The sequence below is a fragment of the Amblyomma americanum genome, chromosome 1 (genome assembly GCF_052857255.1).
Source record: "Amblyomma americanum isolate KBUSLIRL-KWMA chromosome 1, ASM5285725v1, whole genome shotgun sequence".
NCBI classification, from domain to species: Eukaryota; Metazoa; Arthropoda; class Arachnida; order Ixodida; family Ixodidae; genus Amblyomma; species Amblyomma americanum.
In genome coordinates this window covers 112,981,140-112,994,941 of record NC_135497.1, presented here as the reverse complement: position 1 = coordinate 112,994,941, position 13,802 = coordinate 112,981,140, and the positions used below count along the sequence as shown (strand labels likewise).

Genomic DNA, 13,802 nt, shown 5'->3' with positions numbered 1-13,802 from the left:
TGAATGTAAAGGAGACTGTATTACAGCCTTGTTTTGTGTGCATCTTTGCTTCTGTTGTGCACCTTGTGCACCTTACACAGCAGCGCAGTGGCCATAGCATTTGGCTTCTCAGCACACAAGATCTTGGTTCATCTTCGGCCATTGCTGCTCCATTTCAACAGGGGCGAAATGCAAATCCACCTTTTTGCTGAGATTTTGGTGCTCACTAAAGAAACGCCAATATTTGAAATATTGGCCTTCTGCTGTATTATGTCACAGCGAACGGCAGTTTTTGGCACGTAAAAGTTAAAACACACTAATCTACTGTCAAGCCATTCTTCATCAGTGAGATACGCAAGTGATGTGTTTAAATTTCAGTGTATTACGATAACCCAGTTGAACATCTTAATAACAAGCTGGAAAATGAATGAGACTGATTATGAAACTCTTTTTAAAGCGGGGTTCGGGATGTATGGTGATACTCTAATTTGCTGAATAAAAGCTGATTTGTCCTTCACAGTAGTGCTTTCCTGTAATAATCTGCAGTGCCTGTGCATACACATGCATGCGCATATAATGGCACTACAACTTTCAAGAGGTAGTTGTCCGTGGTGAGAAAGGAAATGTATAGAGGTAACGGGATGTGTATGAGGGATTAGAGGGCAATCTTCCTCAATTCGGATCAGCCAAAAAGAGCTGGTTCTCAGAGCCTGGTCCACGACAGCCACGCATAAATATATTGTACTCAATGTTTGTTCTTCAAATCTGCCGGCAGGCGGCTTTATCCCTTTGTGATGCAAAACGTGACCCGATTCATCTTGATCGATCGCATCCAGCCAGAGCCAAATCTGCGTTGTTCAAGACTGTTGTGGTAACTTTGCACGTCATATCTCGAATGTTCCCTATCAGGTTTAAATTCAGCACGATCAAGAGCTGCGGGCGCACCGACGACCACTGAGCATACTCGCTGCTTTCTCCACCGACGAACCATTCAGTTAATTGTGGGCGCAGGTCAGCCGAATAACTTTCTTTTAGAGGCTTTCTTTCACGGTCGTCCTCAATGCCTGGATTGCCTTCACCACTACATGACAATAAGCCATTCATTGCACTTGCATCAAGGGCATCATTGTCTCTGAAGGTTCCTTCGCATTCTTTGCTCGCAAAAATGTGAAATATTGGCATGCCACGGTGGTTATGGCGCTAGGCTACTGACCCAAAAGACGCGGACTCGATTCTGACAGCAGCAATCACATTTCAATCGAGATGAAATGCTAGATGGCCGTGTACTGCCCTCCATACGGCAGCTCATAGCCATAGTCTCTTTGGGACGTTTAACGTCTAGAAACTGTAAAGCTTGTTTAAAGCAGATGGATGATTGAGTTGAAAAATTTTTTCTCATAAAAATGGTTTATTCGAAGAATTTTATTCAGCTGAAAAAAGTAGGGTAGGAGATCAGCATCAAAACTAGAAATGGCAGGGTTTTAACACAGCTAAAATGCGAAACAATTTGCTTAGCCTGGCAGGCTCATGTTGTTTCTTTGTTGGACCGTCGGCACGTCTGGCAACAAAATTAGAATCGGGTAAAGGTCTGTTCGAGGTTAAGCTGATGGAAGTTGATCAAGATGTCATTGTGTTATGCACAGCGCGCGTGCACTGGTCAGCGAAGCTCATCTGTTCATGGTGCCACGGGTTCGAATCCCAGTCATGGCAATGTTTACTTTATAATTTATTTATTAATCTATGCTCTTGTCACAAACCTAGAAACATAGCAAGATCTTGCTCGGGCTTTACGCATCGGAAAATTGCTGGGATTTAAATCGGTTGTACCTAATGAAACAAGCAAAAGACCGGAGCAAAAGCTCGGACTGAAGCGAGCGTGGCGAGCTTCTCTCTGTATACGGCTAATCACGTGTTCATGTCACGTGGTATGGTGGATGCTCGACGCTGGTGGTGCAGTCACATGGTATGACGTCAGGCGTGTGAAGCCTGGGTGGAAAGTGCAGCTTTTGTTTCAATCATTGATGACTAGCCTGTTTCTGTAATACTTAAATTTTGTTTAAATTGATGGTCAGCCACACAAGATTGTAATAATTTACTAAGCAAACAACGTCGGATATATCCGTTTTATTTTTTGGAAGAAGCGTGTGGGTTAGCGATACAGCTCAAGTTACAAACGAGTTTCGGATATATTTTCTCGGCATGTAAATCTCAGGTTAAATAAGAGAACGTAGCTTCAAGAATGGTGTGCTGCTCAACAACTTTTATGTCCTATCCGCTGCCTAAAATTGAGCGCTCTCTTGGGAATCCTTTATTTTTAAGCTCGGAAAAGCATGACCATTGTTTTTCGGGGATTTATTCTTAGCTGATTTGATTGTGACGGATGTCAGTCATTTAGCGATGAAATGTCCTCCTGTGTTGGGCTGTATTAGGAGAGCTGTAAGAGTTCAAGAATTACCCATGCATGTAATAGCTTTCCTTCTTGGTGGATGCACAGATGCCAGCCGAGGCTGTGCTCCACCAAGATAACACTGTGTAATCCTCTGACGTGAGCATTCACACCATCTCTGCCTGAAAAATGACACAACAAATTTAGACATCAAAGAAGGGCGACGCTACCTGGCTTTCAGTATTTTTCAGTCTGTAAGTTTCACCCCCTGCAAATGGCAGTTTTACACAAAAAGTCTCACACAAATATCACTATTTTATAATACACACCTGCTCATTCGGCAAGTGCTATAAAAACACTGAGGGCTCTTCGTCGGAGAGTGTGATACACTTGCGGCAGCTGCCATGTGCAGACAATACTCGAGCACTGGCCAGGGTGCTTTATTTCTCTGGTGTGCTTTTTCTTTTTGGTTGGCTTTATCAGCTGGGGAGCTCTTGCAGGTCTGCATCTGCAAGGTTTGAATTACGCCAGTCCTGATAATATTGCTCTCGTCATACAGTCTTCCTGCTTCCCGGATCCTATTCTCCAGCACACATTCTCCAGCACACATCCTCAGGCGGCGTCAAAAAATGTGGTTTTTGAGAATAGGAAATGGTGCAGTAACTGTCCTGCTTCATGTTTGACACCTCAAATGCGCATCAGGGAAGGAAGGTGGGAGTGAAAGAAGAGATATGGGTGCTGCAGTGGAGTACTCCAGAATAATTTCGACCACCTGGGAATCTTTAATGTGCACTTACATCGCACATCACATGTGCGCCTTTTGCGTTTCGCCTCCATCGAAACGCGGCCACCGCAGTTGGGTTCAAACCCAAGTACTCCGGCTCGGTAGCGTAACGCGCTAACACCAGAGCCACCCCACCGCGAGCCGCCATCACATTCAGTAAGAAAGAACAGTGAATGGTTGAGTGGGCAATTTGATTCGAAAAAGGTTAGGACGCCACACTCTGAAAAAGTTCAGCAGGGCACTGAGATGCACTTGGCTTCGTCACTGGGTTCCATGGAGTCTTCCGGTGTCTGGATGTGGAGGGCAGAGGTGTACTGGGGTTGGAGGCATTGGTTTTCTCTTCAGATTAGTTACTGGTCATGCCAAAAGATGCCGTGTGGCAGTGCATGATTTTTCATTGTACTATATGACTCACAGATGGAAAATTAAAAAGAACATGACTTACAGGAAAATATAAAAATGTGGTATGTGAATACGCATTCTTGGTGCTGCACATGTGCAGGGCTTGGTATGCAACAACATACATTTAGCACTGTCTTTTCGGGAGATGTATGCCACAGTGGCCTTGAAAAGATTAAGATTTGATGCTAAACTGAAGGTGGAGGTGAGTTAATTGCTGCTCAGGGGCCTTTCACATTTCTTGCTGTGGCGTGGCAGTTGCACTGTTCAGTTTGTGACACGGAGGCCTCTCTGCTGCATGAACTGTTGGTAATTTACGGACTGGACAGCTCTGTGGAATGAACTACAGATGTTTTTCATGTTTTGTTACAACACAGGCTGTAGGTTAACAGTGTGTAGTTTAACAGTGCAAGTTAATGGGATGTAACTATGTGCTACGTGGCCTAATACAGTCCATGTTCAACATGCAATGAAATAAACTTGGTGCAGCTGGCACGCCGGATAATACTGGTCCAGTGAATTAGCTGCTATACAAAGAACATAAAAGCGTATGTGGTTGCCCAAAGGTCAACTCGGCTTTACCTAAATATTCTTTATAGCCTTAAGGGGCTCTGAAACACCTTACGAGTAGAGGACACCAACTTGCTCAATCACTGCATTGTTTTGTCATGAACGCCTGAGCCAAATTATACGCTCCTTCATGCAGCAGAGATCTCACAATCACGCGCGAAAGATGGCGAACCCTTCCTCGCGACTTTTTCATGTTCTGACCCTCCTCCGTCGCTCGCATATTTGTATACAAGTTGAGTGATGGCTATTGGTTAGATTCCTTTCGACGTCAGGCATCTACCAAGGCCGCGGATAATAAGCCGTGTAGTTCCGGTGGGTCAGAGAGCTCTCCCCCGGAGGTGGAGCCGGCGGAGCAGCACCGACCTTCCAATGTGCAAAAAGTGACGAGAGGAGAAAGAAAGGCGCGAAGAGGCCAAATTCAATTTTTGACTACAGATAACTCTGTTTCTACAAAGCGCATTAAAAAATTCTTCTTGGACAGTACTCGTGAAGCAGCGTTCTTTAACATTTCAGGCATAATGCAACTTTATCAGAGCCCCTTTCAGAGCCCCTTTAATGGTATGCCTGTTGGTGTCAGGGTCTATGGACATTGTAAATCGTCAATCAGACTGAGGATGAACAGTCAACTACTAGCCAGTCGGCGATGCAGCTCCTGCTAAGCACCTCTGTGACCAAGCCTGCCACTTGATTCTGTTGAGACAGCACTCACCGGCACCTTGCCATGAACCCAAAACCTGAACTGCAGCTGTGCCATATTATTGCCAAGACGGGCTTCCAGTCATTTAGTGGTACGCATGGTATTGCAACCCTTCCCTCCAAGAGAGCAGCAGTTAACCAAGCTTAACCAGGTTAGTCGGCAAGTGGGAAGGCATTAGAGCCTACTATACAGCAAGGTTTACCGATTGAGGGTCGGAAATCTTGCAAAGATACGACCAGCTCTTAGAGCGGACTGCAGTTTGTGAGCCTAAAGATTTCACTCTGTTCGAAAGGCTGCACAAGTGCGACAACACACTTGCTTGCTATGTCAGTGTGTTTTTTAGAAAAATTACATACCATAATTCTAAACAATCGGAATTATTGGCAGCATCGCTTGGGTAAGCTGGATAGCGGGGCTCATAACAGTTGACGTCGCACTCTCCTGAAATACCCCTTGGGTAGAGGCAGGCGAAAATGTGCAGAGAGGTGTTGATCATTTCTCTTTAAATACAAAGGCCGAACGAGTCCGATGGAACGTTGCCCTTTAGGGTGACCGACCGCGGTAGTAACACGCGCTGGAGTTGATTAGAGACCACCCGCTGAGAAGACGTCAGGGCCTGCACCGCGGCGCCATTCAGTCATCGTGTCGTTCTGCAGGCGACTAAATAATGTTGTTTATCTTCTTCCTCCTCCTCTAGATTATTCGTTCATGCAGAGTTGAAACTTGACTCTTAATGTTCTGCTGTGAAGTCAAAATGTTTCATGGTGCTGTGATGTGGCACCACATCCAGATAGCGGCCACTGTTATCGTGAGTAATGAAGATTTTAAATCTGGAAAGGTTGTGCAAGAGCGTGGCTTAAACTTCATGAACTTCACTGATATACATGTTAATGCTGAAAAACTATGTCTGTTTATTCTCTAATCACAGGTAGGAAAAAATATGTTTCAGCAAACATTATATTTTAGAATGCTTGCATCACTGAATGTTCGCGAACGTGCCTTCATCTCTGGCACTCATTCGGGGTAGTAGAATAAGCAGATGATCGAATTTTCATTGGCAGCAAAATTTCCTCTAAGGGGTCTAAGGTAAAGTTTTTGTCAGTGATTTTTACATGAAAACCATAAATGGGCAATAACTCATTGTTTCTGGCTATTTTCGCAGGTCATTATGAATTCAGCCATTGTTGCAGGCTAACGTTGCTGCAGGCTTTTGTAGGCTATTTATAAGGTGACTCTTTCGTTTTCCGATATAAGCAGCAGCCCGGAAAAAGAAAAAGTGGATATCTGCCCAGTGCAGGCATCAAACCTGAATTCCTTGGCACGGCAGCCCAAGGAGCCTCAACCACTCGGTCAAAACTATGCATGCAGTGCATGTAAATGTTTTAGACATGGGAGGCTTGTTTCTACATTGTTAATGTTTTTGCTTCTTTTGGCCTTTTCACGAGCCAACGGCTGCAAAATTGATGTTTGTTCTGCATAAAGCTTGCTTGTTGGCCTTCTTACAGAAACTCTCATTAGGTAAATTACGAAGCCATAATTTTTATGCTAGTCCCCTCTGAATTGACTGTCAATTCTTGTTAACTGAACGCATTTATTCACTCTGAAATGAGTATTTATGGAAACAACTTAAACACACGAAAGTGGTAAGAAGGCGAACCACCATTCAAGTTGCTGGCCGCCGCAGTGGCTCAGTGGTTATGACGCTTGGCTGCTGACTCAAAAGGACGAGGGTTCGATCCCGGCCCCGGCGGTCGAATTTCGATGGAGGCGAAATTCAAGAGGCCCATCTACTGTGCGATGTCAGTGAACGTTAAAGAAACCCAGGTGGTCGAAATTTTGAGAGCCATTCACTGCGGCGTGCCTCGTAGTCTTAGATGTTTTGTGATGTTCAAACCCCTTAAGCCTTAAGTTCAAGTTGCTTGTTATTGCACAAACGGGCCTAAGTCTTTTTTTGTCCACCCGCTTAACAACCTGACGTGCTAAGCTGGGAATAGTCGCCTTGTTCACGCAACACATGTGGCCATACGTAGACATGTAGCATCTTCGAACCGTGGTTCAGACGCTATGTGTTGAAACAGTTATGTTCGTAGATTTTTGAAGGTTACCCTATTCTAATTGAACTTGTACGGTAGGTTTCTATCGTTTCCGATTGCTTTCGCACAGTTTGGCAGCCATGCGACATTTAATTTGGGCGCAAGTAGAGTTTGAAACTTGTCATTTTCACAGCTTCGGTTCTGTTGTTATCTGTGGGCAACACTGCATTTTAGACTCTCATACAATTCCAGCACATCCATACGCACTTCTCTCTTCAGTAACAAAATTCTGAGGCTTGTATTTGGTGGTCTTAAGCATTTTATCAAAATACTCTTCATTTTCAGTCACTACTTCAGCCATTCAGCACGCATATGAGTTTTTCTAGCTTCTGGCCGCGGGCTCAGTTTCAGTGTCGATGTGCTGTTTCCGCTGTTTTAAAACTTTTCCACTGTGTTTTTGAAAACTGGTTCGTAGTGGCCTTCGAGAGGACTCGAATCAGTGTGATGTGGCTACCAACCCAAAAGGTTTGTGAAGACCCACCTGAGTTGCTTTTGAAACGTATGTTCGAGTAATAGTAAGGTGCTGCCTGCTAGGATGTCGCCGTAAAACATTTCTCACTGCAGTCGTCGCCTCCAGTAAATCTCTCATTCTCAGAAGGTTATATGCTTGGGCTTGTTGGTTCATAACTTCAAGGTGAAAAACGTAGCGCAAAGAAACGAGGACACAGAAAGACGGACAACACACGGCGCCGTGTGTTGTCCGTCTTTCTGTGTCTTCGTTTCTTTGCGCTACGTTTTTCATCTCATTCTCAGTTGTAGCACAGTAAACTGTATGCTAAATTGAATTTTAGCATGGCATATACTACGGCCACTCGCCAGCAGCGACTGGGAAGGTGCTCGCGAACTGTGCGTGTGAAGAGCCAGGGCTGGACCTGTGAAGTTAGCTGTGATACAGTGAAATGGGCCACATGCCGATAAATTCTGGACCTGTGCATTTTCAATTGGGAGTTCGTGAACTCAATTTTTTCATATAGTAGAATTCAACTGTAATAATCAATATATCAGTAGATCTCCCCTCTACAGGCCTGTATTTTTTGGTGTTGACATTTTACTATCATCAAAAAAGTTCCCTATTTGTTTTCTGTGGCACTCTATACTACTCTATGCAAGCGTTCGACAATCCTAAAAGGAAGGTTTACTATGCATGAAAAGAATGGACCATTTTGTCAATAGTTCCCTAACAGTACCTTACAATATTTCACCGTTCGTTCACAATTGAAATTGATGTCCTCGAATCCTGGACTTGTTCGACGTCTGCAGGATCGTGTGATTGGTGCTCCGGAAAAGCATTAAGAGCAGAGCGGAGAAAACAGTCTCGCAACTCTGTCCGTAACCACAGCAAGCTCTCTCGCCAAACTTCAGAGGTGCGAGGAAAATTAAACTTGCCGACAGGTGCCATTGAGGTAAAGCGCCCAGCACACATTGTGAAGAGAGTTGCTGAAAATGTGGAAAGAACGCGTCGCAGGTTGTTGAAAAAGAGGAGGCATTGGAAAGAAGCCGCGAGAAGTAAGAGAAAAAGGACTGATGTGCCCAGAACTGGGCAGTTCAGTGCACGAAGAAGCGAAGCAGAGGAGACGTCTGTTGCGTGAAAGGTCACTGCATTAACATGCGGGAGGCTTCCCGTAGCATGTTGCCGATTCCTTATTTTTCATTCTTGGAATTGTAATCTTTCTGTTGCTGAAAATTGGAGGCTTTAGCCATATATTTCTTCAGCACATTTTTTTATTGCTGGCTATCATTGATAGCTACAGGTGGCAGCTATTCCTGTGGTCAGTTTATAACTCGTTAGGTTTAAAGATCCCGTTCAACAGAAAACCCGGCGACTGTGCCGGTGTGACTGGATCATCCTGACTGGTAAAGAGGGTAGTGGCAGAGAAAAGTAGTTTTACGGTGAACAGGTGGTCAAGCGGAATCGAACCACTTTCCTTTGGGCCAGGAGCTGGGCACTCTACCTCTACACCACCGAAAAATGTCTCTTCAGTGTATAAATGGAGGCCTTGTACGAGCACCTAACACCACACAGTAGCGGAATTAAATTACAAGAACACTGAGTTACTTAAGGTCACGAATTAGCATCACCAGTTAATATGGACATTGATGTGTAATAAAGCAGATTGTTATGGTAGCAAGCGTGTCGATGTCTGTGAAAGGGTGTACCAAGGAACTCACAAACAATCAAAGGGAATTTTTAATGGTTTCAAATCATAGTCGTAAGGTGAGCGCCAGTGTCACCCAAAGTTTTTTTGTGTTGGCCATTGTGTAAGACAGTATAGTATCTTGATCATTACCGGCTGTTATATTCAACCATAGTTTCGGACCATGTTGGTAGCAATTTTCAACGGTGCAAGATTGATTCATTGGGTCTTTTAGGGTTCAAATAGTTCTGAATGTACACTGCTTGGCACAGAATTGAAGAGGGTATTCAGTTGACTAATTAATGTTTTAAAATGTTCGAAACAGCATTGTATATACAGAAGTTTCCCGCAGGAAAATATTTATGGTGTGCTCATGTAAAAGTTCTGGATTTCAGTGCGTGTCGTCAATACAGATTGCCGACATGTTTTTCCAGCCTTTTCGTTAATATCCTGCATAGGAACTAATAGTGCAGTACCCCCTAGCTTTTTCTGTCTTCATTTCACAACTAGCCTTCTGTCATTGCCCACAGAATTGCGATGCCATCCTCTATTCTTGTTCTGTTCTGAATGCCCATCTGTTTGTGTGGTCTGGCCAACTGGCCTGTAAGACTTATCATCTGGCAGCAGGAGCAAAGATACTGCTTTAGCATCCTTTCTTGTATTTAATTGCGTTTCATTGTCCTCTAATTGTGGTTCTTGCAACCCGGTCTGCAGGCGGGCGACCAGGTGCGGCACACTAGATTACCTGGCACCAGAGATCGTCGAGGGCACTGCGTACGATGAGAAGGTTGACCATTGGGCCCTGGGCATAATCATCTACGAGTTCCTGGTCGGCACGCCGCCTTTCGAATCTGAGACCCGGCAGGAGACATACCGGCGCATTCGTGACGGAAGAGTCCAGTTTCCACCATATGTCTGCGCTGATGCCCGGAACATCATTGTAAATGTGAGCAAGTTTGCCTCTGAGCAAACTGATGATTTGCACAAGACACATCTAGTACACTCCCGTGAAACGGAGCTGGCACGTAAGATACCTAGCAGGGAAGTACGTCCTGGTGACATGCTGGCAGGAACACTTGGACACTTGTTTATAGGCTAATGCAATGCCCAAATTGACTCTGCTTTCTCGGTCATGAATTGGAAGGTTGATGCGTGTAAGGATTGTAGACGTAAAAATTTTGGTTGCCTATTTTCTTCTCTTTTAGAACGCATAGGACATATGTATACATGGATCATCCCAGTGTGTTCGGCAACAACCGCAAAATAATTTACAATTGAGTTTCTTATCTTATTTGGTTCTGATTTAACGTTTTTATAGACGAACTGTGGCTGTGATGTAGGAGTTCAATATAGGTCACTTGAGGCGTGAAAAACTGAGATATAATTTCTGCTCCCTCATTTTAATTCACTGCAACATTAAGGTCAGCCTCTCTCCTGAGCGGGAATCGCAAGGAAGGATGAAGCAGAAATCATATCAATGCTTTTACGCCTCATGTGACCTGTACTGACCTTTTACATCACAGCCATCATTCCACTTTAGAAACCAAAGCATCATCAGACGAAATTCTTTTGTTGTGTAGCCTTCGTAAGACAATACCACATAGTGACCCATGTAGGCTGTTGTATATCCTTACTAAGAAAAGTCGCAACCAGAATTTGGTGTCTTTTGCAGATTTCTACAACCTAGAAGGGGTGCCTCAGTTTAATATCTGGGCGTTGGGGACGTTTGCTTATTGTGTTTGCCTAGCTGAAATCACGCTGGTTTTAAAATTTGTCTGTAATTTCGTGCTTCTTTGCCCATGCTGGCAGCATCATGGGAGCCACACAATTCAACTTTTAAGATAATATACGAGAGACAAGGAAAAATCGCCATCTTGCGTTTGTAAATGGGCAGCTTGAATATGGCTCGGCAGACGGCTTATATTCGCATTGTAAAGAATATGAGACCAGTGATATCCACGATGAAGGCTCTTGTACAACGTGCAAACAACAAAAATAGAATTGTATTTATTTGCATACAGCACTACAGGTAATCAAGGCTTAGTAATTGTCATGGTGCTTGCTCAGAAAAGCTAGAAAAGTATCCCAGTCACGGTCGCTCGAGCCTTAACTGATGGAAGTGTGCCCTTTTGCATTTCATCTACCTGGTAATTTAATATAAATGTATTCTAATTTTGTGTGTGTGTGTGTGTGTGTGTGTGTGTGTGTGTGTGTGTGTGTGTGTGTGTGTGTGTGTGTGTGTGTGTGTGTGTGTGTGTGTGTGTGTGTGTGTGTGTGTGTGTGTGTGTGTGTGTGTGTGTGTGTGTGTGTGTGTGTGTGTGTGTGTGTGTGTGTGTGTGTGTGTGTGTGTGTGTGTGTGTGTGTGTGTGTGTGTGTGTGTGTGTGTGTCATAGGAAACCGAAAATAACAAGATCGCCTTTTTGCGCGCGCCTTATGGTCCAAGTTTAGTCTCCTTAAAAAATTTAAAATTGGCTCAGTAAAAACTAAAACCCAGAAGGAAATTTCTTTGTTTTTTCTTGCACTACACTTTCCTGCTTCATTCATCTTGGGGATGGCAATTTTATTGGTTTCTATGACAAGTTGCAAGTGGCGACACCGCAAACCTCCTCCCAGCATGGGACATTTCCACAAAGTCTGGCAGCAATATGTCATTTTGTGCAAATTTGATCTTAGAATTTTCTTTTTGTTTACGTGGAATCAGTTCGGGTGATTTCCACGGGCAACACTATATTTGGGGTGTTGCAGACATAGCCAGCACGTTGACTAATGCTCGCTGCGCAAAATGTTCTCTCCTTGTGTCAGGTCATCCTAGGGATTTTATGTATGGGGTACCGTTCAATCACTGTTTCAGCCATTTAACCTGCGCACAGTTTTTTTCAGTAATGTTTGGGACGTCGTTACTCAGTCGAGGATTGTGCAGTCTTAGGCCACAAACAGCGTATTAATTTCGGTTTGCGTTTTTAAAATAGTTCCGCTCTATATGCTGAAAAATGGTGTGCTATGCTGGTGAAAGGGAACTTCAAAGAAAATGATGCGATTACGAACTCGGAAAGTCCAAGCACCTTAGAGATGCCTGCAACCCACTGTCTGAAAACAAGTTGCCACCTTACGCCACGCATGTGCAATTCGTGTTAGCGACAAGAGCAATCAACAGCTAAAAGTGCACACCTGTGGCTTCACACTAGCAGTTGGTGCCTTGCTGAAGCGGATTGTGCCAGTAGTGGGCACAGGAGTGTCAACATGCATTTGTTTGACACCAGTTGAGTAACGGACAAATTTTGGTATGTTTCCTAGAGGGCACCATATTTGAAAGAAAATGTGGATTATAAATTATTCGGGGGATTCCATGATCCGCAAATGCTTCCTGTCATTGAACCAGGTCTTATTCATTTGTTCGTGTGGGAGTGCCTGCGCTGAGCATCGTCTTCCTTTTTCTTTTTTTTCAACAGTTGTTGAAGATACGGCCTGCCGACCGAATTTCTCTAGATGAGGTCCTGAGTCACCCCTGGGTGACCACAAATGCCGACACCAGTATAGAGTGCAAGACACTCTGAACAAAGATTCCGCCGGGAGCCCACCTGTACATAAAGAGTGTACATGATCTGTGTGCAGCATATTTTATCTGACAGCCCCAACAGAGCTGTGCTTTTTTAAAAGTGCTTTTATCAGCACCTCTACAGCTTTTATTTCTCACCTGCCGGCTAAAGTTTGATGCTCAAACTGGTGGTTTAGGCGTGTGTTCACAGATGGAGCTGTTTCAAGCCATGCAGCAAGAAGGGCACTAGTTTCTTCCTGCATCTGTCGCGTGGTTGCCCTTGTTGCACCTTGAAATCTCCTTTAAGGACCGTAATTAACCTGTGGTCGAAGGTTTTTTTACTGCATTAAATGTTCGACATCATCCAAGGAACAAAAATTTCTCATCAAAGCATTTTCGTTATCTGTTCAGCTTCCACTTTTTGTTTCCCTCAATTGTCTTAAGTAAGACAATTTGTTAGCTTCTGAGCGAAAAATACCGGTAGTTTATTTTGCAGGGATGTGTAAAATTTCGTAAAATGCGTCATAATTGATGGAAATAGCAGCATCGAATTCCCGGTATTCATCCAGTAAACATTCGAGTGATCATAGAAGTATCAATTATTTCTATTTTGAAAGTGCACATAACGCTTCAAAATGCGAAAGAAAATTCCTGTTCTTATCGGTGGCAAAAAGTCTCAGTTTGCATTCAAGAAAACTTGACTAAGCATTGCAGGGCTCTTCTCTGGGACGCGAAATAATGGGCGAAAAGCCACAACTTCCAGTATGCATGGCACAGGAATGCAAAGATCTTTGTCAGGCGGAAAGATGGCGAGAATGCGTGTCGCGTCAAGACAGTAGGTGACCTGGCAACGATAGAACTGTAGTTTCCATGGTGGTTGTTTGGTTAAGCGGATTCTTTTTTCTTAAATGTCAGGTGAATGTTACATAGATCCAGATAATATATACAACTTTCTTGGTGCAGGTTTCCAAACTTCGTTTAAGGTATTTCACGTGAACACGCAGTCGGCAAGAAATAAAAGTACTTTACTAGACACCTTTTTCAGTCAGTCAAGAATTCAATATCGGGTTATAATGTTCTCTGAAACTTGGTGCACATGTGATATGGACGCCTACAGACTTCCTGGTTACAATATATGCAACTTGAACAGAACATAGTCGTGGAGGGGGTGTATCATTATTACATGACACCATAAAGTATGAGCTGCTGCCATCTTTTACACTT

The 13,802-nt window shown here is 43.9% G+C and overlaps 1 protein-coding gene across 2 annotated transcripts in view; it reads left to right on the top strand.

Annotated features, from left to right (window-relative positions):
- The window catches only part of LOC144135048 (aurora kinase A-A-like), a 31,512-nt gene extending 18,894 nt beyond the window's left edge, over positions 1–12,618 (top strand). For both annotated transcript variants that reach the window (XM_077667816.1, XM_077667812.1), the window contains exons 7-8: positions 9,758–9,989; positions 12,493–12,618. In XM_077667816.1, coding sequence (XP_077523942.1) covers positions 9,758–9,989; positions 12,493–12,597 — 337 coding nt within the window. In that variant the 3' untranslated portion in view covers positions 12,598–12,618. The remainder of the gene's footprint in view (positions 1–9,757; positions 9,990–12,492) is intronic.
- The last annotated feature ends 1,184 nt before the right edge of the window (positions 12,619–13,802 follow it).